The 27,869-nt window shown below is 36.9% G+C and overlaps 1 protein-coding gene across 4 annotated transcripts; it reads right to left on the reverse strand.

The window, feature by feature from the left end:
* Window positions 1-217: 217 nt before the first annotated feature.
* LOC107602837 (sodium-dependent phosphate transporter 2-like) lies at window positions 218-27,869 on the reverse strand. 4 transcript variants are annotated; one of them, XM_016295430.1, is made up of 11 exons: window positions 27,361-27,869; window positions 23,138-23,691; window positions 22,604-22,744; window positions 21,699-21,784; window positions 20,063-20,159; window positions 19,725-19,844; window positions 17,300-17,509; window positions 16,596-17,205; window positions 13,792-13,977; window positions 10,641-10,725; window positions 218-676 (listed from the first exon to the last, which is right to left on the reverse strand). In XM_016295430.1, the coding sequence occupies exons 2-11, from the start codon at window positions 23,424-23,426 to the stop codon at window positions 512-514; spliced, it is 1,989 nt and encodes a 662-aa protein (XP_016150916.1). In that variant the 5' UTR covers window positions 23,427-23,691; window positions 27,361-27,869; the 3' UTR covers window positions 218-511. The 4 variants fall into 4 exon arrangements, with proteins under 4 accessions (XP_016150916.1, XP_016150917.1, XP_016150915.1 ...); XM_016295431.1 differs by lacking the exons at window positions 10,641-10,725; window positions 27,361-27,869 and adding exons at window positions 9,010-9,094; window positions 24,931-25,279; XM_016295429.1 differs by lacking the exon at window positions 27,361-27,869 and adding an exon at window positions 24,931-25,277.

Raw genomic sequence — 27,869 nt, forward strand, 5'->3', positions numbered from 1 at the left:
ATAAAGGTGCGATTACAGCACACCACACATTTGAAAACATTACATTTAGAGGCCCAAGAGTAGTTAGTAGCTATATTTTGTGCCAATGTACTGTGAATTGTGCCATAAAACCAATTTTCTAGTCCAATTCTTCATGTATTGATATTGTTTGCGATATTGGCAATTGTTCTCCATCTGTTTACTCCCTTGAACATGTAGGACCACAAATGTATGAGAGCTATTTTTTTGGAACTTTGAAAATGTACCATTTGAAATCACGAGTCAAAGATTTTACGGTTTATGGTAACATGTCAACAAAACAATAGAAAAATGAAACGTAAATAAATACTCTTGACAAGATTAAGGATATTTAAGTCAAAGGATTCTGGATGCTTTTCCAGGCAGCATTTGAAGACTCTCCCCACCCTCTGGCTGTCCCCTAATATCTTGATTTTTTTTTTCTGTCTGTGTCTCGGTTTTATTTTTCCTGTCATTACCTTCCTATACCTCCCTCTCTTCCTCATTTTCCATCTCAAACGTAAGGCAGTATGCCGTAGACAAACAGGGCCATGACAGCAGCGCTGAAGAGGCCTGCTATAGGGACGGTCACAAACCAGGCCAGGAAGATGTTCCGGAAGAGATGCCAGTCCACAGCCTTCTTGGAGCGGATCCAGCCCACCGCCACCACTGAGCCCACCTGCACCAACAGCAAAGGCTAAATCAGCAGTAGCATGATACAAAAATATGAAAACAATAAAATGTGGATTTCATTTTTCAGGGTGGAACTAGGGATACAGTCTTTATGGAATGTATTTTGTTATCCCTATAAAGGTTTTTTTTAAAGACCCCATGAAATCACAAGCATAGGTTTCTGTCCTGCTTCAATCTTCTGTTGAAACAGGAAGTTACATTGACATTGTTTTATTAAGGTCAATAGCCTTTAGTTGAAGGCACAGACATAGCTGTTTGATATCAGTAGGTGGTAGGAGGACGACTGGCATGGTCTTTCTAGCAGCACTGGATGATTTAGATTATTAAGATTTATATTGAATGTTGTCAATCGATTGAAATTATATTTGGTTATTTACTATAAATGATGGTTAAACAAAAATGCTATTACAATACCTTAAAGAGATTAATTAATTGGCTTGTTCATTCATATATGTGACCCTGGACCACAAAACCAGTCTTAAGTCGCTGGTGTATATTTGTAGCAATAGCCAAAAATACATTGTATGGGACAAAATTATAGATTTTTCTTTTATGCCAAAAATCATTAGGATATTACGTGAAGATCATGTTCTATGAAGATATTTTGCAAATTTCCTACTGTAAATATATAAAAACTTTTTGATTAGTAATATGCATTGCTAAGGACTTCATTTGGACAACTTTAAAGGCAATCTTCTCACATTTTTTTGTATCTCGGCCAAATATTGTCCTATCCTAACAAACATACATTAATGGAAAGCTTATTTATTCAGCTTTCAAATATATATAAATCTCAATTTCAAAAAATTGACCCTTATGACTGGTTTTATGGTTCAGGGTCACATATAAATAGGTTTCTTCTCGCAAGCAAGCAACGTTGAGCTTTTATATGAATAAAAAGCCTAAATTAAATCTGATGATGACAGAACTTCATGTTTGGGGCGAACCATCGCTTAAACGATCTCATTCTCCCAAATTGCCAGTCAAAAAAATTTTATGGCTTTAGCAATATATATTCCAATAATGCTTAAATCATTGCAATATTCACGTTTCTTAATTTTTCTAAATCACCACTGCAAATATTTAGGGAATATACTAAACATATTTGATATTTCAAATCTAACATCTAACAGACATCCTCGAATCTAACAGACATAGGCATATCCAACTTTTGATTTCATAGGGTCGTGAGCATTATCTCTCTTCTGAAATAACAAAATACATGGATTTGATTAATTGTGCAAACTCCTGGGTAGGGGTTAGTAAGAGAACACAAAGTACTGCAAGGTTTGAAATCAAGCATTCTTTTCCTTATAAAATCTGGGTCATCGTTGTCTGCACACTGAAGAAGGATTTACAATGAAGGTGTAGTGTCCAGTGCTTTTAACAAAGCCGCATTAGTCATGTTCTCCTTTTGCTTGAGAGGCAAAGTCATGTCATGTCCTGCCAAACACAGGGCAGCAGGAGGAGTAACATTTCCATACATGCTGTGTGACTCAGGGGTTCTGGTGACAGGTGCTGTTCTAGAAACAAGAGCGATCTGGCTCTTCTTATACGGCCAGTGTAACTGAAGCCTCCATCACAGGGGGGCTAAATCTGGAGCAAAAGTCAACAACAGAGAATAAAAGACTTCAGGCCTTTAATTCTCCCATGATTTAACCCCCTTGATCTACTCAAACATCATGTAAGATGCTTGAGCCATGACTAATCCACAAAATCAAGACAAACATCGTGACCTTTCTGTGAGTTTGTTCAGCAAACAAGATCTATTTTTTGAGGCTGTAATCAACATAAACCTGATGAATATGTGACTCCTCCATTGCTGCAATATTCCCATTTTATAATGGCTTTACTGGACAAAGCTCGTCTGAACATTAACGGCCTGCCAATTCATATTTTGGATGCTGGGACACAAAGACATGACATGCTCGCAATAGTAATGCTGATAACTCTAATACCCAAACTAGGTCTCAATTTCAAAAAATTGACCCTTATGACTGGTTTTATGGTTCAGGGTCACATATAAATAGGTTTCTTCTCGCAAGCAAGCAACGTTGAGCTTTTATATGAATAAAAAGCCTAAATTAAATCTGATGATGACAGAACTTCATGTTTGGGGCGAACCATCGCTTAAACGATCTCATTCTCCCAAATTGCCAGTCAAAAAAATTTTATGGCTTTAGCAATATATATTCCAATAATGCTTAAATCATTGCAATATTCACGTTTCTTAATTTTTCTAAATCACCACTGCAAATATTTAGGGAATATACTAAACATATTTGATATTTCAAATCTAACATCTAACAGACATCCTCGAATCTAACAGACATAGGCATATCCAACTTTTGATTTCATAGGGTCGTGAGCATTATCTCTCTTCTGAAATAACAAAATACATGGATTTGATTAATTGTGCAAACTCCTGGGTAGGGGTTAGTAAGAGAACACAAAGTACTGCAAGGTTTGAAATCAAGCATTCTTTTCCTTATAAAATCTGGGTCATCGTTGTCTGCACACTGAAGAAGGATTTACAATGAAGGTGTAGTGTCCAGTGCTTTTAACAAAGCCGCATTAGTCATGTTCTCCTTTTGCTTGAGAGGCAAAGTCATGTCATGTCCTGCCAAACACAGGGCAGCAGGAGGAGTAACATTTCCATACATGCTGTGTGACTCAGGGGTTCTGGTGACAGGTGCTGTTCTAGAAACAAGAGCGATCTGGCTCTTCTTATACGGCCAGTGTAACTGAAGCCTCCATCACAGGGGGGCTAAATCTGGAGCAAAAGTCAACAACAGAGAATAAAAGACTTCAGGCCTTTAATTCTCCCATGATTTAACCCCCTTGATCTACTCAAACATCATGTAAGATGCTTGAGCCATGACTAATCCACGAAATCAAGACAAACATCGTGACCTTTCTGTGAGTTTGTTCAGCAAACAAGATCTATTTTTTGAGGCTGTAATCGACATAAACCTGATGAATATGTGACTCCTCCATTGCTGCAATATTCCCATTTTATAATGGCTTTACTGGACAAACCTCGTCTGAACATTAACGGCCTGCCAATTCATATTTTGGATGCTGGGACACAAAGACATGACATGCTTGCAATAGTAATGCTGATAACTCTAATACCCAAACTAGGGCTGTCAATTGATAAAAAATTATGAATGAATTATTTGCAGATATGCAGGTGAATTAATCAAATCAATATTTACCCAGAAAAGCCCCCAATTTAAGACAATTCAAACACATTACATTATTATAGCAGACGAAAGCCTTGAATGCAACCCTGTTTACCAACATTTGCTGATTTGTGTGCTTTCCATATTTTGATGGGGAAAACATTCATTAAACATGATTAAAAATAAAACTTAAAAATAGGAAACATAAATTTTGTTTAATGCTTTATTGGGTAACAGGGTTGAAAAATTGTCAGGGTTATTTGCAGATATGCAGGTGAATTAATCAAATCAATATTTACCCAGAAAAGCCCCCAATTTAAGACAATTCAAACATTACATTATTATAGCAGACGAAAGCCTTGAATGCAACCCTGTTTACCAACATTTGCTGATTTGTGTGCTTTCCATATTTTGATGGGGAAAACATTCATTAAACATGATTAAAAATAAAACTTAAAAATAGGAAACATAATTTTTTTTTAATGCTTTATTGGGTAACAGGGTTGAAAAATAGCCTAAACTAAGCCGTCAGTCAGTAGCATTGTTAAAAAATTGTAGAAAACTAAATATCTAAAATGAATAAAAAAGCCAGTTTGGGGCCAAATTTTATTTTATATATATATATATAAACACACAGTCATGTGAAAAAGTTAGGACACCCTATTGAATTCCATAGATTTTTGTATCAGGACATAATAAAAAATTATCTGGTCCTTGGCAGGTCATAAAACCTCAGATGAACAATGAACAACAACACATGACATATCACACCGTGCCATTATTTATTTTACAAAAATAAAGCCAAAATGTAAAAGCCATGTGTGACAAAGTTAGGACACCCTATGATTCAATTGCTTGTAGCTCCACTTTTAGCAATAATAACTTGAAGTAATAATTTTCTGTATGACTTCATCAGTCTCTCACTTCATTCTGGAGGAACTCTTGTTTACAACATTGCTCCAGTTTATATTCAAGTTTATGCACAGCTCTTGCCACAGCATTTCAGTCAGGATGAGGTCTGGACTTTGACTGGGCTACTGAAACACTTTGATTCTTTTCTTTTCAGCCGTTCTGTTGTAGATCTATTGCTGTGCTTGGGATCATTGTCCTGTTGCATGATCCAATACTGACCCAACTTTAGCTGTCGGACAGATGGCCTCACATTTGACTCTAGAATTCTTTGGTATACAGAGGAGTTCATGGTCGACTCAATGACTGAGGCCCCCAGGCCCTGTGGCTACAAAACAAGCCCCAAATCATCTGCCCTCCACCAGCATGTGTGACTTTTGGTATGTGGTGTCTGTGCTGATATGCTCTTTAGGTTTTCACCAAACGTGCTGCTGTGCATTATGGCCAAACATCTCTACTCTGGTCTCATCTGTTCAAAGGACATTGTTCTAGAAGTTTTATGGATTGTTCAGATGCAACTTTTCAAACCTAAACCGTGCTGCCATGCTTTTTTAGGTAGAAGCAGCTTTCTTCTGGCAAGCCTTCCAAACATTCTTGTCCCATATTTTTCTAACTGTACTGTCATGAATTTTATAATTTAACATGTTAACTGAGGCCTGTGGAGTCTGCAGTGAAGTTCTTGGGTTGTCTGTCATTTCTCTGAGCGTTACATGGTCTGATATTGGGGTGAATTTGCTGAGACGTCCACTCCTGGGATGATTGGTGTCTTTTTTGAATGTCTTCCACTTGTGAATAATCTTCCTCACTGTAGAATGATGGACTTCAAATTCTTTGCAAATGGCCGTATTACTCTCCCCAGACTGAGGCAGTAACAATTGCTTCTCTAAGGTCATTGCTGATGTCTTTCCTCTTTGACATTCTGTTAACAAACACCTGATGTTTCCAGACCAGCAAACTGCTAAAACTTCTGCTTTTATAGAGGTGCACACTCTTGCTGATGATCAGTTAATCAGATGTATTTGATTAGAAGAGCCTGACTGCTACTTACCCTCTTAATTCCTGTGTTAACAGTAAGGGTGTCCTAACTTTGTCACACATGGCTTTTCCATTTTGGCTATATTTTTGTTAAATAAATAATGACACGGTGTGCTATGTCATGTGTTGTTGTTCATCTGAGGTTTTATTTTCCAAACTGTAAGACCTGCCAAGGACCAGTGATTTACTCGCAATGTAGAGGGTTGACAGTCTATGAGCACGAAGCGCTTCATGTTAAAAAGTGCAAAGCACAAAGGGAAGAGAAATTGATGCGTAGTGTATTATATCTGTGCAACAGTTATTGAGCCTTTCTTTTAACAGTTTTAAATTTCAGTTACTGTGCACGTTAAAAAACAATTGAGTCTTTTCTACACCCATGTTTTGTTCTCACAGACACCCGGTAGCAAGTAACAAAACAACATTAAACTCCAGCAAGAAGATAAAGTCATTTTTGCAAAATCATAGACATGTATTTACAAATCAAGTATAATGGGAACACAGAATGATCTTGGAGAGAGCTTTACCGAGCTGACTGCTGTAACCGAACGCGACCATGGTTTAAAGGCTGAACGAATGACTGAATGATTCAATTGCTTGTAGCTCCACTTTTAGCAATAATAACTTGAAGTAATAATTTTCTGTATGACTTCATCAGTCTCTCACTTCATTTTGGAGGAACTCTTCTTTACAACATTGCTCCAGTTTATATTCAAGTTTATGCACAGCTCTTGCCACAGCATTTCAGTCAGGATGAGGTCTGGACTTTGACTGGGCTACTGAAACACTTTGATTCTTTTCTTTTCAGCCGTTCTGTTGTAGATCTATTGCTGTGCTTGGGATCATTGTCCTGTTGCATGATCCAATACTGACCCAACTTTAGCTGTCGGACAGATGGCCTCACATTTGACTCTAGAATTCTTTGGTATACAGAGGAGTTCATGGTCGACTCAATGACTGAGGCCCCCAGGCCCTGTGGCTACAAAACAAGCCCCAAATCATCTGCCCTCCACCAGCATGTGTGACTTTTGGTATGTGGTGTCTGTGCTGATATGCTCTTTAGGTTTTCACCAAACGTGCTGCTGTGCATTATGGCCAAACATCTCTACTCTGGTCTCATCTGTTCAAAGGACATTGTTCTAGAAGTTTTATGGATTGTTCAGATGCAACTTTTCAAACCTAAACCGTGCTGCCATGCTTTTTTAGGTAGAAGCAGCTTTCTTCTGGCAAGCCTTCCAAACATTCTTGTCCCATATTTTTCTAACTGTACTGTCATGAATTTTATAATTTAACATGTTAACTGAGGCCTGTGGAGTCTGCAGTGAAGTTCTTGGGTTGTCTGTCATTTCTCTGAGCGTTACATGGTCTGATATTGGGGTGAATTTGCTGAGACGTCCACTCCTGGGATGATTGGTGTCTTTTTTGAATGTCTTCCACTTGTGAATAATCTTCCTCACTGTAGAATGATGGACTTCAAATTCTTTGCAAATGGCCGTATTACTCTCCCCAGACTGAGGCAGTAACAATTGCTTCTCTAAGGTCATTGCTGATGTCTTTCCTCTTTGACATTCTGTTAACAAACACCTGATGTTTCCAGACCAGCAAACTGCTAAAACTTCTGCTTTTATAGAGGTGCACACTCTTGCTGATGATCAGTTAATCAGATGTATTTGATTAGAAGAGCCTGACTGCTACTTACCCTCTTAATTCCTGTGTTAACAGTAAGGGTGTCCTAACTTTGTCACACATGGCTTTTCCATTTTGGCTATATTTTTGTTAAATAAATAATGACACGGTGTGCTATGTCATGTGTTGTTGTTCATCTGAGGTTTTATTTTCCAAACTGTAAGACCTGCCAAGGACCAGTGATTTACTCGCAATGTAGAGGGTTGACAGTCTATGAGCACGAAGCGCTTCATGTTAAAAAGTGCAAAGCACAAAGGGAAGAGAAATTGATGCGTAGTGTATTATATCTGTGCAACAGTTATTGAGCCTTTCTTTTAACAGTTTTAAATTTCAGTTACTGTGCACGTTAAAAAACAATTGAGTCTTTTCTACACCCATGTTTTGTTCTCACAGACACCCGGTAGCAAGTAACAAAACAACATTAAACTCCAGCAAGAAGATAAAGTCATTTTTGCAAAATCATAGACATGTATTTACAAATCAAGTATAATGGGAACACAGAATGATCTTGGAGAGAGCTTTACCGAGCTGACTGCTGTAACCGAACGCGACCATGGTTTAAAGGCTGAACGAATGACTGACAGCCACAGCAGAGAAAAGAGTTTGTGTGAACTTTAATGTAAGGACTTAAATATTCACATGTAGCTCACATTAAGCTATCGTATGGCTTCAGAAGTAACACAGAATAATTCGCACAATCGAAAAAAAAAAAAAATCTCGGATTTGGATCGGCTCTCTCGGACCGATTCCCGATCCGAGAAAAATGGCACTATCGGAGCCGATACCCGATATGAATATCGGATCGGCGCATCCCTAACAAAAACATCACAAAGGACATGCAAGAGAATAGAGAATAAATAGAGGTCAGCTCATTTGTGCTCCAGGAATGTGTAGCGACAAAAAGTAAACAGGCTTTTGTATTGATTTCTGACTGGATGAGGTTGCTGGACTTATTTCTTGCAAGTTTTAGGTTAATGTGAACAGTTCAGGCTGTGGCGCATCCCTAACAAAAACATCACAAAGGACATGCAAGAGAATAGAGAATAAATAGAGGTCAGCTCATTTGTGCTCCAGGAATGTGTAGCGACAAAAAGTAAACAGGCTTTTGTATTGATTTCTGACTGGATGAGGTTGCTGGACTTATTTCTTGCAAGTTTTAGGTTAATGTGAACAGTTCAGGCTGTTGACCAACGCTAATGATGAGAAATTACCTACTTTTAAATGGAATCACTGCAGTTGGCATGGTTTGGTTAACATGTTTAGCGTCTGGACTACAATGTATGCACTACACAGTACCTTTTAAAAGCATACTGACTTCAATTAATGCATTATCTTTAAAACAACTAAGCAGATGAAAAAAAGAATGAATCATATAAGTGAATCAAAGCTGCAATCATGGAGTTACATGTTTGCAGAGGTGAGCACTGATTGGCTGTTCGGTGATTACGCTAGTGAAGCTATGGGAGTGGAGTTTAGCACTACCAAAGCTTCACTACTATACCAATACCTTGCAGTGCGTGGAGCTTATAGGAACGCCCACATTTGAGGCAACGAGTACTGTTAGAGCGCTCATTACTTCAATGCAAAATCCACTGTGAAAAGACGACAAATGACAAGACAAAGACAAACACAACAGATAAAACGTAAGAGACACACATAGCATGGAGCAAGACACCAGTGGCCCGAGCAAACGCGGACAAATACACAGCTACATGCTATGAGATAGATGAGGAGGGGGACGAAGATGATGTTGTGAAGCATCACTTAAACACAGATCTGTGAAGAGAGGAGTTATTTCATCCTGTATGCACCAAGGCCACGTCTGAGAGAAGAGAAGGGAGCGCTCTTCTTAATTTCTAAAGGGTTTGAGAGTGCTGTCTTAGCCTTGATGGGAGCATTCATTGTCCCAGTATTGACATCAGTGTGCAGTCAAGTTGCATTATGACCATCAGAAACAGTGACAATGCCAATGACTTCAGTAACTGGATGTCTGAGAACAGATAAATCAAGGATGCCTGCCAGAGTAATCTTGATTAAAAAAACAACATCAAATGTCATTATCAATTTCAGAAAAAAGGGAAATGTTGTGCATGCACTTTAAGCAGCTTTTGTTTAATGATATGCTTTGTTTTCTATTTGTTATGTGAGGTTTGGATTTTTTTTAAATGTTAATTTTGTCTAAATTATATCTAACAAAATAAACCTGATTTATGTGATTCCCCTATTTTTTAACAATAGAAATTAATTATTTAACTAATATTATGTAATAATTCTATATTTAACTTCATTAAATAGAAATTTAACATTTCAAAATAATATAAAATTATTAATATTTTTTAGTTTAAGTCAATTTTTTATGCACGTCTAGATTTTTTTTTTCATATTTACCTTTCATTTTTACTTTAGTTTTAGTTTCAACTTAAATATATATTTCAGTTATTTGCCAAGGCACCATTTCTCTTTTTTTTTTTAATCTAATACTTATTTATTTCAGCTTTATTTCAATTAACAAAAAATACTTTTTGAAAAGTTTTAGTTCAAATAACAACAATGGTTATTAATAAACTTTTAAAAAAAAACTTTTTTCTTTTTTTACATAAACTGAAATATTGAAAAATTCTACTTAATTACTTAACTTAAAATTCTTATACCTTAACTTTGGTAACTAGATAGAGTGGTTGAGCTGGACAACAACAAAAATTTAGAAAATTAATGAGAGACTGTTTACTTGTCTAAACATTTTTGTAGCAATTACGATTTTTCAACAATTAATTTATAATTATAAAATTATATCATTTGTTTGTATGAGTTGAATTGTTGATTACAGTCAAGGTCTAGGCAAGGAGACCAGCAAGACAGGACACATCAAAATACCTGTCAGACATTTGACTCTATGAGAAACAATAGAGTAGAACACGAGATGTGTCTGTTTATTGTAATAGGACAGCACCCTATCTGTGGAAAGTGTCAAGTTGTTGTGCATCGATGTCATTATTTATCAATAACAAATAGCACCATTTGCTGAAAGCTGATGTGGGCACCTCTTGTTCCCTGTAAAAACAGACAGCTCCCTCCTCTCTCTGGTGGCATGCACACAATAACCTAAGGGGGCCAGCTGGGCTCTGACCCGATAGTTACCTTGCAGTGTGTCGTACTGATTGGAAGTCCGATATTGGAGGCCAAAACAACAGTGATCGCTGAGGCCAGCTCAATAGTGAATCCACTGTGGGGGGGAGGGCAACAAAACACAACTTTATACAGTTACACCTGTAGTTCAACCAGTGATGACAATGCATGCCATTGAGAGAGGCTGGTGCACGTACAGCATGCCGGTCTGGAGGAGTGGAAACATTTTAACAGGCATGCAAAAAGTCCACAAGGAGATGAAGGTGGTGCAGTAACACAAAAACAAGGTTGACAGGTTTTCTTAAGTTCTGTGCCTATTAAGCGTGTCAGTATGTGCGTGTGAGTGTGTATCACAGGGTAGACATGTGTACATGCATGCAGGTGGAAACATGGTGATTGTGCTGAAAAACTCTCCAGTGGCATCTTAAAACACACCCAGACATCATGAACATGCGAGTAATATATAAACTGTGCACAAACAGGCAGACAAACCTTCCACTAAATCATGCAAACCCATCTAAAAAGCCAGTTTTAGAGCTGGGCGGTATATCGAGTTTGTACAATACATCGATATATTTTGATAAGCGATACGGTAAGAAGCAATACCGTTAATATCGATATACAGTAGTTTGATACGAGCACATTTGAAAAATTATCTAGGGAGGACACAGACTGAGCTGCTGCGGAGAAAGTGCATAATACAATTTGTTCTGAACATGCGACAAGCTTATATGAAGGGCTTTTAAAAAACTGGTAAGATATAGTAGCCTATAGTTTATAGTTTGAGTTTAAAGCGGCTCGGCTCGTCAGATGCTCTTGACAGAAAGACTGCGTGTGCTGCTGACAGAGACGCTACTCGCACGGTTTCATGTGTCTGAGATGTGCTGTTTTCATAATGCATAACTTACATTTCACAGGTATATTCTCCATCTGTAAATGTTAGAAAGCCATGGAAATATTTCCATTTTGCAGTCAGAAGTGCATGAGCTTTTGTGATTCTCCGCTAAACTTCACAGATTTCAGTGAACGAGTGCTGCTGTGCGCATGCGCGCCAAACAGACGGAGCTCAATGAAATAGGAGCGCAATAACTCTGACTAAAATATTTGTAGTTGGACAATAAATGTGGCATATGTAGAATTTTAAACCTACAAGTGTATTTGTCTGATAGCACTAACTGTAAAGTGACTCTAATGGGGAAATCAAAATAGCCTTTTTACTCAATTAGTCTGTGCTTTTTTGTTATTTTCATTTTTAGTTTAAGTAAATTTAACTTCTGCTTTAAAAGCATTATTTTTTTTTAGATTGCAATGTAACAATGTTAGAATGTAATGTGATTTTAACCCTTTTTTACACATAATATATGCCTACATGGTTACATTCACTTCATTTGTTTGTTTAATCCAAATACAAAATGCTGAGATATATACCGTATACTGCAGATCAGCCAAAAAATACAGAGGTCATGTCGATTGTTATTTCAGTGCGCTACATGAGGGCATGTGACTGGGAACATGGCCACCTGATGCAGCACACTTACTTAGTATAGACTGATTGACATGTAGGATTGTAGAGTGACCCTTCAGTGCGAAATCTGTTCTGTCACACATCGAGAAATTGCAAATTGTTCCAGTAAATAAAAATCATTTTCATATAATTATTTTTGTTAAATCTTGTTAAAAGTCTCTTTAGAAAAAATTTGAAATAATAACAATCCAATTAACTTTCATGATTTTTAATTTTTGTTAAAGTTTGAGGGTTTTTTTTAAACTTTTACTATAATTTTAAATTTTCTGATTAAAATTTGCCACTATAATACATTGTTCTGGGTAGTTATAGTTCAATGTAAGCCAATAAGATTTTTTGCACAACTTCAACTGCATCTGTTACTTTACCATCTATTTACATATACATTATAAGGAAAACAAACTGTGCCAGGTTTAATAGAATCTAGAGAAAGTACATCACATGTGATGATGAATTAATTATTGACAGTAAAAAAAAAAGTCATGTTCCCACTTAAAAGTCTGTGTGGGGTGAGATTCACATTGATAAACAATAATTCACTATTATAATAATTTCAATATAAGTTTAATATTTAAAAAGAATTATACAATTTTGGAGCTTAGACATCAACAGAAACATATCACACTAAAATCATTTGCTTGGTTATTTCAAAGGCTCATTTAAAATAATTTTGGTTTTGGATTTTTGAGTTGTGTCCAGTTACCTTCAGTGTATCAGTGTTTAGTAATCATGATTTCCTAACAAGCATCCCTAAAAAAAATGATCTGCAGCTTGCTTTCTCAGAACAAATGACGAGAGTTCTTTTTATAGGGTGGAAAGCCTTTGTTCTGTTTATCAACTCAAGCTCATTTGTTTTTGACAGTTTGTCTTGTTACTAAGAGAACGCAAGGTCGCTGAGGCCATGTGCACAAGTGTCTTGCTAAATTTAGCAAACCCAGGCAGTTCTGAGCTGAGAGTGCAAAACAGTGACCGGTCTCTATAAACTGCCTTTATTCTAAAGTGTGCTAAAATTTAAAATTAAGGTCATTCTACGGTGATATTTAACCCGATTTGTGGTGGTAATACAAACGGGGATTGAGGGCAAGCACCCAAACGAGAGAGGAGAAAAGCCGATAAACTGAACTAATCTAGCAAGATTTCAATATCAGATAAACTGTTATAACCCTGCTGCCAAAGCACATGCTCCATTTCTGTAGTCTACAATTACACCTCAGCACTGGTGTAGGACCAAGTTGAAAGTTTCAGATCTGGCAGTTTTTCCACCAGAAACCAGTCCTCCACTTCTACAATTTTCCACTTGCTACAGGAAAAGAAAGACACCTTTTGTATTGTCAGAAATAAACAAGAAGGAGAAAAATTGTGTGTGTTTTTGTCATGGGTTTACAGTAAAAGGCCACTTATCCTAAGCCCACTGTACACTGTGCAATTTTTCTGGCTTTTTCAATTGCTGCTTGTTAGATTGAATGATATAATGCCAGTGAGATTCACAATTATTGCTAAAATTGTACAGTGTACATGTGCATTGGGCTTAAGAAGACTTCTTACTGTGGATTAATCATCACATCTGCATGCAACAGGAGCACATGCATCAATTATCATGCACAAACAACATGCTCTCCACCAATAGGCTGATCTCACCTGGAGGGGGTGATGGGTGTGAGGTCTTTGCCCATCGTTTGAATGACACGTCGACCCCAAACCCACAGTCCAGCACAGATTCCGATGCCGCCATATAATAGCAGCCAGACCGGTGTGGCCGCATCCTGCATCACCCCACCCTGGTCGTAAATCATCCACAGGGCCACCAAAGGACCAATTGCATTACTGCAGAAAAGATAAAAACAAGCATGTTCACAGGAGAAGTGACTACAATAAGGTTATGATATAAAGTGTATACTAGTGATGAACCATGTGGTCTTTAAATCAACATATCACTTTAACTTCACCCCAAAATGTATCATGATTATGAAAAGACAACTTCCTCTGATGGCAAAGCTGAAGTTTCACTCCTGTCTTCAGTGTCACATGATTCTTCAGAAATCATTCTAATATTCTGATTTGATGCTTGAGAACCCTTTCTTATTTTTATCAGTGTTGAAAACAGTTGTGCACTTTAATATTCTTGTGAAAATCATGATCAATTTTTTCAGGATTCTTAAATTTAAAAAAAAAAGAATAGTTGAAAAGAACAGCATTTATTTAAAATGGAAATCTTTTGTCTTTACTGCCACTTTTGATCAATTTAATGCAACTTTTTTGAATAAAAGCATTAATTTCTTTCTTTAAAAAAATACATCTTACTGACCCCAAACTTTTGAGTGTATAAATCAGACAATGACTTTGCCCTAAATTAATTAATTTAATTTATTCAAAATGAAAAATATTTGAAAAAGAAAAAGAAAATGAAAAAGAAATATTATTATAAAATATAAAATATGAATACTATTATTTATTAATAACACAATAATTTACATTTATTAAATAATTATTTAATTTTGTATTGATCTGACAGTGGAGAGGTCACATTCTCTCAGAAAAAAGCTGTCACTGGGGCAGTACCCTTTAAAAGGCACTCATTTGTACCTTATTTACCCCTAAAGGATGCATATAAGTACATTAAATGTACATATTAGCAGGTGGACAGACAACGAAATAAGAGACAAACACACAAAATCCTGGGTCCAAATCCTGGAAATGCCCTCAGGAGCAGAGGATGCCCCTTCCTTTCAGGAATGAGTAGTAGAACTAGCTAGAGTGGTTGCATTCGACAACATGTCTTATAAGCAGACGGACAAGCTAAACCTATACTATAAAAAATGTTCCAAGTACTTAACCTATTTGGAAATGGGACAGTAATAGCTGTTTGTGAGAAATATACTGATTGTTACAGTGTAAATGTGAGGTGTTATAGATCGGAATTCATCTGTTCATTTTATTTATTTAATTAATTTTCTCATCATTATATACTGATGGATGTTTTAATTGTATTTAATTATTGCCAAGTTGTGACCTTAAAGCTGTAGTTGGGGATTAGTTTGGGATGGGTTTGTTAACGGGGTAAAATGTTGATTCTGAACAGAGAATCAATAAATCTGTTAATCACTAAAAGTAGGGCTGCACGATAAATCGAAATTGAATCGAAATCGCGATTCAACAGAAGCTGCGATTGTCATGCATATCTTTCAGTGAAGCACGGTTCTGTGATCAGCAGTAAATCTCCATCCAAAGGCCAGAGGGCGCTCTCGCGCTGAAACTCCAAATACGCCCGCAGAAGAAACCTAGGAAATGCCTAGTGCTAGCTGGATAAACAGAAGATTTAACTGCTTTCCATTGATTCAACGTGATTAATAAACACGATTATGACAAAATATGGTTTATCGGAGTTATTATTATTATAATTTTCATAAAAATAAAGTATATTTATAATGCAATGCCTTTATCACTGCTTAAATACTATGAAATATGTTTGCGTGCCTTATTCTGTGTAAGAAGCCACATCATCTCACAGAAGGATTTATTTCAAACACTCGACTGATGTTATGAAGTGAGTTTGGAGTAAAAATATGTTATTAAATGTGGTATTTTCACATGCTTTCAGATGGAGCAGCATTTACTTCAAAGAGCCGTAGTTCACTGAGAAGCTACGCAAACAGCTGTCATTATCGCGAACGATTTCTTCGATTTCATAATCGTGCAATAAAACTGTCTGCGATTTTTTTGCGTAACTTGTCAGTGAACTAAGGCTCTGTGTAGTAAATGCTGCTCCATCTGAAAGCACGTGATGATGATTTCCTGCTGATTACAGAACCGGCTTCACTAACAAAATGCACATGACAATCGCATTTGATTAATCGTGCAGCCCTAACTAAAAGTACATAACACATATTGGTACATATGGTCTATATTTGTACGTTTTGAAAAGGTACTGCCCCAGTGACAGCTTTAATATATTTTTTTTCTGAGGGAGAATTTAGAATTTTGTTTACACTTCACACAAAATATAAATAATAATCAAAAATAATCAAATTATGTCACCAACAAAACCAATTTAAAGATTTTAACTGTTAAAGCATTAAGCAGCTGAAGTTAGCCTAAACTATTGGCCACATCTCGCTTTGGTCTTAACAGTCTTAGAAGTCTGGTTATGTGCCAAATCATCTCTAGAGCCGTGAACCAGATCCGTGGCACTGAACTGAGGGCTTGTTCTCAGGACACACTAATGCTGTGGAATGTGAAAAAATGCTGCAAATAATACAGTATGTCTTATTCTAAACTCGATAATTACAAAGCATGCTAAAAAGTGAAAATGCTAAAAAAAAAAAGAGAAAATTCTAAAGGTTCTCAAAAGCATACTTAAACACTTGCACATAAAAAAACACCTGTCATAGGAAAAAGAATCTAGGTTTAGAAACAAACAAAGACGAACAAATAAAGTGGCATACCTGACATCATTCCCACCATGCGCAAACGATCCGAAACAGGCGGTGAGGATTTGCAGGAAGTGGAAGAGCAGGAAGACTTGCGGCTTGTCCTTCTCCTCCTTGTCCTCATCAACGCAGTCCTCCAGCACCGCTTCAGCAGGGGCCCGGGGCTCCCTTTGATCTACTGCCAACTTCACATCCACGTCACCTTCATCCGCTTCAATCTCAGCCTCTGCAACCGCGTTACAGTAGCTGGAATAGCTGTCATAGCGCAATCGCTTCTTTGAATAGAAGACAGTGTCGCCCACTAGCTTCTCGCTGTCCTCTGGAGGAGGGGCGCTGGACTCCGACCGCATCAGGGGCTGCACCGGCATGCCACAGATGGCTGCTGTGTAACATGTATAGCTGTTGTTGCGGCGGAGGTGACGGTAGCTGTTGTCGGGACGTGAGCTGCTGCGCTCGTCTTCCAGGCGGCCCAGGTGGATCTTGTGTAGTAGGTCCTTGTAGAGACCAGAATCCTTGTGAACGGTGTGATAGACCTGGCCGTCACTGCGCATGTGTCCGTCAAAGCTGAAGCCCCCATTGGACACGGGTGACTTAAGGCAGCCGTTGGTCATGGAGTTAGTGCGACCTGATAGAAAAAAATTAAATAAACACATGAGGTCAGCGTAGGACATTCTGGTCAGATGGTATCCATTTAAAACAAAACAAGTCCTTTAACGTACCATACACTCTGCCGTTGGGCAGGACGGTGCCTCCATTAGCCAGGCTGTTCAGCTCTCCTGTGGACTCCTCTGTCAGGGGCAGCACAGCATCGTTGCTGCTTTTTGCACCTGGAAGCTCTTTAAACACGGGGGCTTCCTCTTCCTCCTCAGGGATTTTATCCAAACTCTCATCAGAGATGCGGGAAAGAGCATGCTCTTTCTTCAGCCGACCTGTTTTGGGGAAAAAAAGTAGGAAACCATGGAATTGAAAGTCATATATTAGATATCAACAATAGGGATGCATGATATTTCAGTATCATATTGGTTATTGGCCAATATTTGATTATATATATTTTTTTGTTATATCAGTCCATATTGGATATTTAATTGTGCATCATCTTATTTCCAGTATTCTTTACATTTTTACATTATTTTACCTTTGCAGTAATCTAATGGTCTCAAAGTTAATCTTTAAAAGCAATAAAATGTAATAACACTTTTAAATCTAATCTTTAGCAAATTAAATATAAATTTCATATTGGACATTATAATGTTATCCTTAAATTTTTTTTATTAATTTTGATACAATAAACTAATGCACCTCAATTTTAGTTTTTAGGGTTTAATTTTAAATTTAAACTACAGTTCAATAGTTTGGGGTCTTTTGGGCAAGATTTTCAATGCTTTTAAGAAGCATTTTAATGCTCATCAAGGCTGCATTTACTTGATTAAAAGTACAGTAAAACCGTAATATTGTAAAATATAAAAATTTTAAATAACCGTTTTTTATTTGAATATATTATCAAATGTAATTTATTCCTGTGATGCAAATCTGCATTTTCAGCATCATTACTCCATTCTTCAGTGTCACATGACCCTTCAGAAATCATTCTAGTATGCTGATTTGATGCTCATCAAACATGTGATCAAACATTTTATATTTTATCATTTTGTTGAAAACAGTGGTGCTGCTTAATAATATTTTGGTGGAAACTGTGAATTGATTTTTTTTAGGGTTTTTTGATGAGTAGAAAGTTGTAAAAAAAAAAAAAAAAAAAAAAAAAAAAAAAACCCGGTATTATTGTTATAAAAAAATTTTTTTAATATTTAAAAATGTTTTTTTTTTTTTGGTACTCCAATAGTCTTTCCAAAAAAGAAAAACATGAAAAAAAAAAAAAAAAAAAAAAAAAAAAAAAAAAACCCGGTATTAATGCTATATAAAAATCTTTTGTAGCATTACAAATGTCTTTACTTTCATTTTTAATCAATTTAATGCATCCTCGCTGAATAATAGTATTAATTTCTTTCTACAAGAAAAAAAAAAACACTACCCCAAACATGGAATGGTAGTGGCCTTTTGAACAAAATACAGAATTTTCACTTATTGGTATAGGCTAAAATTTTCATATCAGTGCATCCCTAATCAACATAAACGTTATTTGCCAAGATGAGGGGAAGTTGGCAAGCTTTGTGAAACTGGTGAAAAGCTGAAAATTAAAAGCAGCATTAAAAAGATTACAGTGAGAATAATATAATCAAGCAAACATAATCACTAATAAACATGGATAATCCATGCGTGAAAAACTGTGATATCAGTACGATTACAACTGGCTCTTTTAAATCGAGCAGAGATAATGAACAACAACAAGCACTTTAAATTAGTGCCCCACATATTTAATGCTAATTTCAGCTTTACTCATAGAACTGACCCTTCTCAATAGCCTAAAAGCCAAATAAATAAATCAGATTCCTACAACTGTACCGTCTCCCATGGGAAACCGCACAATGAAGTAGACCCTTGATCTGAAAACAAATTTAATAAAGCATGCAACAATTTAAAGCGCTGATCCGTGAGTGAAAGCAGTGCTTTAACATTTCATTCCATTAGTGATTCATTTCATTAAGACACTTCTCTCAATCAAAACACGTGGGCAGCCAATCTTGCACTAAGAAAGGTGCATCGACTGCACAAGGTCTGTGAGACTCATCTGAAAAAACAGTGATGTTCTCAAATAAACAGCTTCAGTTTATTTGCTTTTCATTTCTCTCAGCGTCAGTCGAACACAACATGGGCCCACAAGCCAGAGCCAGCAAAAGATAGCCTTTACATTACAGAGCGCCCCAGCAGAGCAGAGCAGCAGATGTTAGGCAAATCCTTCCCCTCCTGAGCTGGTGAAGATGCCTCATGCTGAGTCACATCTTTGATTTTTTTCCAAAGCTAGATTAGAAATAACATTTAACTTAATGGCCAGATGTCAAGTGCAAAAACACATGGATCACACAATTTCTGCAAATTGAGTTAGTAATCACAACTGTCCTCAGATAATTGATTCCTTATTGGAAAAAGAAATAGAAAATTTAGGATAAACGTTAGACAGAGATCTAATGCAGACATTAATAACCCCTAAAGTCACGAGTCTGCGGGAGGGAAAAGGACAGTACGTACTTGCTATTTTCCTTCTCATCCAGGGGCAAACCAAAATCCAGACCAGACCGGCACATACCAGAGCACCAGCCAAGGTAATGAGGGCAATAGCCCAGACGGGGAGCATCTCCAAGCCCAGTACTGCACAATAAAGAAAGAGCGTGACACACTCACACACATAAATACACTTTTAACAATCCAGTGAATTTATCTTGAAACAAAAGGTATTTTAGATGGAAACACATAAAACAATATTGTACACATGGCCTATTCAATGACACTTATTCAGTGACAACAAACTCGTGTCTGATCAAGGACGTCTCTTGGCTGAATGTGTTATCAATTCAAAATAGTCTTACAGGGAGCTCCAGTGTACATGATGGAGAATGTGTTTATTCCGATGGTTGACGCATAGAAGAGGGGCAAAGCACGGAGACCATTGGGAACAGGGTCATCCTGTAATGGACAGATCACAGAAAGAGTTTAAACTCTGTACTGTATATACCACAAAGACGTCATGAATAAGGACAAAACACATCCAATGTTACATTTATTCTTTAGTAAATGCAATATTTTGCAGATTGTTAGTTATAATTTAGCCATAGCACATATCATCAGTGTTATTTTAGATTTATTTATATATAATTATAGTATTTATTAATATTTTGAATGAGCTTTTATTTTTATATTTCCAGTGTTCATTTTAATTTCAAAGTTTTAGTGATTTTGTGTTCAATTTTATTCAAATTTTTAATATTGCTGTTCAGCTTTTTTTTCTTTTTAGTCATTTTAGTACTTCAGCTTTATTTTAATTCAATTAGTTACTAAGGCAATATTTCTGATTTTCTTTTAAGTTTTAGCAGTAACAACACTGATTTAGGTTAAATACTCTCTTAAAGGGATCGTTTACCCCCCAAAATAACATTCGATTATCATTTATTCATCCTCATATCATTCCAACCCTGTTTTAATTATGAAACACAAAAAGAGATATTAGGCAGAATGTCCAAGCTGCTCTTTTCCACAAAGTGAAAGCTGGGTTAAGCTCCAAAATGACAAAAAAAAACGGTCTATTTTAGAGCTTTGCCTAGCAGAAAACGTTCAGTGTAACATACATAAAAAAACACATGTAAATATTTCTTTAATACATATACAGTACACCATACACACATATATTCTGTAAACACAAACTTTTATTTTATCGCGATTAATCAATTTGACCACTAATTTCTGTATATTCAGGCACAAAGCAATTATATGGCTTCAGAAGACTTGGAATATAGCATGCAAGAGCTATGGATAACATTTATGTTTTGTTATTGTTTTATAATTTGTCATCCTTTTGGGAGATTGACATTACTGTATATATTGCCTTTTACGTTCATTATACAAAAAATAGCTGCTTGGACGTTCTGCTAAGCATCTCCTGCTGTTTTTCACTGAAGACAGAAAGCCACACAGCTTTGGGAGAGTAAAAGATGAATTTTCGTTTCTAAGTGAACTGTTCCTTTAAACCACAGTAAGTGCTTGCGTGGCCACAGGTAAGAATGCATTTAGCTGTTCCTAACTCTTTAAGGCTTAAATATTTAAGTGTTTACAGAAGCAGAGTCTACACCAGGCACACATTTAAAAGATGAATTGCTGTCGACTGTACAGCGGTTGCTGTGCCATCACAGATGAGCTATTGTCATGCAATATAAACACAGCCACAGGCACAGTTACTTGGAAATAGCTGAATGCATGTTAAACAGTAAATATAATGGGAACATGTGAGGTCTTATAAGGACCGGTGATGGACTGGTATACTGAAGGACTGGGCGAATGTCTTTTGGATGTTTATATTGGATGTCTGAATCAAAAGCGCAAAACACTTAAAGCCTGTCTGAGCACTTTGATCAGTTTTTTTCCCTCCCAATTTGATGTCAAAATTTGTCGAAGCGAGATCACTGAAATAAGGTGATGAAAGACAGGTTTAATAGTCGACCCATGACTCACCTTGTTAAGAATGAAATATCTGATGATGAAGAAAAGCAGACCAGACATGAGACCAGACAGCAGAGGGGAGATGAACCATGAGGCAACTGCATCAAATAAACCGCAATTACTAAATCAATAGCGTGCCAATATAATGACGCATAATGCTGCTAGAGGCACAAAGGCCAACAGGCAACATTAAACAAATTACACATCTCTGTTACAAGTATATCGACAACAAAAATTAGATAATGTCACTCCAGAGAAACAATTCATTCAAATGCTTGGGGTTGGTAAGATTTTTAAAATGTTTTTGAGAGAAGTTTCTTTTGCTCACCAAGGCTGCATTTATTTGATAAAAAATAATAAAAACAAAATACTGTGTAATATTATTCCAATTAAAAATAATCGCGTTCTATTTGAATGTATTTTAAAATGCAATTTATTCCTTTGATGGCAAAGCTGAATTTTCAGTCTTCAGTGTCACATGATCCTCCAGAAATTATTCTAATAAGCTGATTTGGTATTCAAGAAACATTTATTATCAGTGTTGAAAACTGTTTTGTTGCTTAATATGTTTGACAATTTTTTCAGGATTGTTTTGATGAATATATAGCTCAAAATAACAGTATTTTTAATTGAAAGTCTTTCGCAACATTATACCTGCCCTTACTATCACTTTTGATCCATTTAATGCACCCTTGCTGAATAAAAGAATTTCTCTCTCTTACTGATGCCAAACTTTTGAACAGTAGTGGAACATTAATTAGGACACAGGACATTAAAAATAAATTAAACAGAAACATTCAGTAGAAGGCTGACCTTTAGCTTCAAAGCGTTTAAAAAAAGTTTTCCAATTTTCTGGTGAGCAAATAACTACCACAGTAAAATAAATAATGAATCGCATAATGGATTTTTTTTCTTACCAATTTTGACTAACTGCATCCACTGCACTCCTTTAGTGCCAATAGCAACCATGGAGAAGCCAATAGTAGATCCCACAATGCAATGAGTTCCAGAAATGGGCAACTTCAGAAAAGAGGCAATGAGCTGCCAAACCGCAGACCCTGAAAAAGACAGGAATATGAGTGGGAGGTGGAGCAACCAAAAAAAAGTCTTCCAGCCATATGTTCCCTTCCCTTCTGTTTTCAATGCAGACTCTAGACGGGACACTATTAAAAATATTACAATGTAGCCATTCAAAGCCCAGTGATGTTAAAAACAACAACAACTGCATAAAGTTTTTTTTTTTTTAAACCATCATAGTTCTTTGAATTCAATTTTTTTTTATTTACATTTTTTACTCTAAAAGTGAATTTTTTAACTCAGACTTCAGCTAAAATACTCTTTTACAAATCTGGCAGCCTACAGTGAATAAATGAATGCCTCGCTAAGCTTCTCCATCATTAATCTTCAAAATGAAACATTGAGGTTTCGACTTTAAATGAGCCATTACTTACCGACCATGGCGCTGACCTCTCCCGCCATCAGTATCGGCACTGTGTCATTGTATAAACTGACATCTATAATTCCCTTCCGAATGGTTTCCCCGACCTTGGCACCGAGAAGTATGGAGCCAAGGGTCTCAAATATGGAAGCCAGGATGCAGGCCTGACGTAGTGTCACCACCCCTGACCCGACCGCCGTCCCAAACGAGTTTGCCACATCATTGGCCCCCACTGAAAATGCCAGGATGAAGGCTATAATGAAGCCAAGCACGACCATCCACAGGTACGGTTCCAAATCCATTTTGGCTTTTGTTCACGCAAAGCTTCCAAATGAATCCCAAGCAAGCAACTACAAAGAACTGGAGTAAGGTGCTGTACTATAAAGGAAATTCTCCTTCGCCCGTTTTTTCTCCCAACTTTCCCCAGGCTAAAAGAGTTCTTGGGGGAGAGGCACACTGCTAACTAAGCCGTTTAACCTCAGTCTGTAGAGTGCTAAGCAGTGTAGGCAAGAGAGAGCATTCCATTGTTTGGCCCTCTAAGTGTCCTGTCCACAAAGATGCCTTCAGCTGTCAAAACAAGAGAGACAAGGACATCATTAGACAGTATTTGAGCCTCCCTTATAGATTGCATAATGTAGCCTAAAAGACCATGGGAAATGGAAAAGTTGGAGAGCCAGGTGTTGGTGACGTCAAGGAACATTAAAGCTGGGAAAATAAAATAATTAAAATACAGGATTGGGGAGCTAGAAACTCAACAGAAAACAACAAATGGTCAATAAAAGGAGGTGCTTATCCTTCTGACAATGTTGATTATCATCTTCAAGAAATCAAACACTGGGATCTAAATAAGCCTACTGTTGAAAACACTGATCCTGTGTTTTTTTTCTAGTAATAAACATCAGTAATAAATGACAAAAATCCATATTTAAAAAATGAAGGAAAAAAATGGCTGAATGAGTAAGAGGGTTGAAAACTATATGCAGGTTTGTATTCATTTTCTATAAATTTAAGAAAAAAATATTTTTGTAAATTTTTACAAAAACATAACTTTTCACATAAACAGCACAAAATAAAGTTGTATAAAAAAGGTGGTGCTTAGTCTTCATAAATGGTTATTATAAATCTTAAGAACTCAACCTTTAGGACACATCTAAATACATCTTAAAACACTGCTTCTGTGCTTTGTCCTAGTAAAAAATAACAATTCACAAACATTCTTAATTTAAAAAAAAATAATAATAAACAAGAAATGAGCAACAGGGTTGAAGATTAGCCACTCAGGAAGGGCTAGCTAACTAAGAACTAAATGTTGGCTAGTAGTCACTTTCCAAAAAACTAAGAAAAATATTTATTTTGAAGGTTGAACATGACAAACTTGACACCTTAACAAACTCGTCTTCCTGCCATGCTGTAAGAGTCCAAATAAAACTGTAGTAGAATGTTACATTGTTTGGAAAAGGGGGGAAAATCATGTGGTAACAGGATTAATAATCACAAATTTGTTTGACTTCAATGAAATGAATATTTCAACAGATTATGGTAAGATTATGACGATAATATGACATTACTGTATGACTTTAATCGTTGGATAGAGTCGGAAAGATGACAAGAACTTTGAAGTGAGACAGGCCAAAACCAGCATTTTTAGGAGGTGGAATATAGACATTTGTTTGTATGTTACAATTTAACTAGTATGAAAAGTTGCTCTATTTAATTTAAGTGCACAATATAATGATTTAAAAAATAAAGGTTTGAAATAAACAAATAGCATTACACAAAATAGACAAAAAACACTTGAGCACTTACATTAACTGGCCACCTTACACTATGACACCAAGGGCGAAGCGTTCAGGAGTGACCAGGACACAACGTGACTAACCCAGTGCACATCCATAACAGAATGTAACAGCGCAGTAAGCACCACAAAACAATCACTCCTGCTTCACACCTCCTCCCGGCTTCTTGGCTTGGTTTCAGGTTTGAGTCTCCCGCTGAGCCGAAGCAGTACAGCGAGTCGTGCTCCAGCTGCACTGTGCAACACTGCAGAGTCGCAGCCCCTAATACGCGCTTACAGCCTCCTTGCTTCCTGCTTTCCCCACTCTAAGAATCTTAGTGGGTCAAATTCACTGGAAAACGGCAGGTCTGTAAATGGGCCACTATGTGCTCGGTGAAATCTGATCAGTCCTGTTTATCGGAACGACTGATCCCACACCACGGGGGGACACTGGGACAGTACGGTATTTAGAGCATCAGTCAACAGCTGATGACTGAATGGACTTTAAAGCATTACAAAGACACAGTATATGACTGTATAGTGACGTCAAAACCATCACCTGTAAAATTACAGAGCGTCCTCACCACAGGCCAAACCTGCAATGCAGAGGGTGAAAATCACTGCTCAGTGATACAGAAGTCAACTCGGAGGGGGGACAACGGCACATTCTTCTACTTCACTAAGCCTGTTGTTTAAAGGGAATTAAATGTAAACAGTGGGAAAGTCAGACTAATACATGCTCAAGGTACTGATTGTGTGCAAGAGTCACGTGAACGTCAACACCTCATGTATCAAACATCACATGGTTGTTGACTTTATCAAAAAGGATTGTCTGTTTAGTAGTCATGGTTATGTTTTAAGTCACCCTTGGTTTAAACGTGAAAGAAAGGAGGGCATAATGTCTGAAACTGTCCTTATTTTTGCAATTCAACTTGGTGCAGAAATGACATTTTACCTGTGTAAAGAGTGTGACAAGTACAACATTAAGACCCAGGACAAATGTCAGTAAAGATTAATAGTGTTACAAATAATTTCAAATAAATGTTATTTTAAACTTTAAATTTATCAAAGAATCCTTAAAAAATGTCAAGATTTCCGCAAAATAAAATTAAGCAGTACAACTGCTTTAACTAGTGATAATAGAAAGAAAATTCAGATTTGCCATCACGGGAATAAATTACATTTTAAAATACATTAAAATAGTACTTTTAAATTGTAAGAATCTCACAATGTTACTATTTTGCTGTATTTTGGTTAAATGAATGCAGCCTTGGTAGGCATAAGAAATGTCTTTCAAAAACCATAAAAAAAAATTGGACAGGCTCCCAACTTTTGAACGGTAGTGTATACGTTTTATATACACACACGTCGATCAACTTCTTAAGGAGATGTTATAACACATTCAAGCAATGCCTGTTGGTTTTTCGGGAAAGAAAGCACTTTTGAGATATAAATGTCTCATGCATACTAAATAGCAGCACTGGATTTTAAAGAGGTCTGCCTTTGAGAACTAATAATGGTTACGACACATTTTGGGAAAACTGACGCAAGGCCAAAATACTGGTACAGCCATGTGACATCAGGACAGGGCGATAAGCTGAGACAATTTGGATGAAATTAGACGCTTCTGCTGCTCTCGGAAACTTGAGGTCTATTGGTTTTTGGCCCTTCAGCTCTTTAGCAATCCGTGTAACAGCTTTAGCGATTCATTTGCTGACAGCTCTTGTCAAAGCCCATTTTTCATACTATTGTTCAACTGATTCCTGTTAGGAGAAAACAATCACCTTATTCAAATAGATTAAACTGATATCAACAATAATCTGCATTATTGTTGGTTACCACTGAAACCCAATCGAGTTCCACAGAAGAAAGTCAGTCATACAGATTTCAACCAACATAAGGGTGAGTAAATGATGACAATGTATATTTTTGGGTGAACTGTCCCTTTAAGGGCCCATACAAAAAACAGCAACAACATAAAACATATACACAAACTTAAATTGCCAAGGATACACTTCATACACCGTAGGGTGCGAAAGGCTCAAATGTTCATTACGCATTTAACAGCTTTACATGGATGTAACAAAAATTTCCATAAAATTCAAGTTATGACACTATGGGATATTCAACACTATAAACCCCTAAGGCACAGAACAAGCACTGGGAGAAGAATATCATCATAATACTAACTAATCTGAATATTAAAAGCATTCAGCTGATACTTTGATTGTGAAACACAGGAAGAGAGATGTGTGGGGTCCTTTTATGCATAATGATAATAATATTATGTATTCTGGCAAGTTTTTACAAAGCATTCCCCTTGACAATGACATGCCCTGTCCAATATATGAGGTACATACAGAACCTGTTGCATTAGACACGACACAAGAAGAAAGGAGAGAGTGCAGTAAAATGCATCTGTAATGACTGCAGCACTCTAAACTCTAATCAAGTGTACTCACCTTCAGGCTATGCAGTGCTCAGATATTTCCCTCTTTTTTGTAAAGTGGGGTCGGAAAAAATTTGGAAAAATGGGAGATGAGCAGATTAAACGTGAGGAATCATGAATGAAATGATGGGAAAATGCCCAGCTGATGTGCTGACTTATGACAGTGAAAGAGGAGCAATGAGACCGGTGAATGGATTCAGACAAAGAAAAGATCACAATGTTCTGTAAAATGTAGTACAAGGAATTGCCAGATGAAAGTCAGACGTGTTGCAGGACAACAGCAGCTCGATTCTCACTGAAAAACCTGTCACTGCAGTCTAGACTGCTTCTTAAAGAGAGGCAGCAGCATCACAGGTCAGCCAGCCAATCACACACGCTTTCAACGGGAGCGGTGGATCTGATTGGCTAATGCAGCATGGGAAGAAGGTGTGACGGGGGAGATCAAGCCAATCAGAGCGGGGAGAGAAGAGGAGGGGTGGGTGAATCATTTCTAACAGTCAGGAAAAGGCATGCAGTCATACC

This window comes from Sinocyclocheilus grahami, unplaced genomic scaffold (assembly GCF_001515645.1).
Source record: "Sinocyclocheilus grahami isolate Dianchi unplaced genomic scaffold, SAMN03320097.WGS_v1.1 scaffold336.1, whole genome shotgun sequence".
Classification (NCBI taxonomy): Eukaryota; Metazoa; Chordata; class Actinopteri; order Cypriniformes; family Cyprinidae; genus Sinocyclocheilus; species Sinocyclocheilus grahami.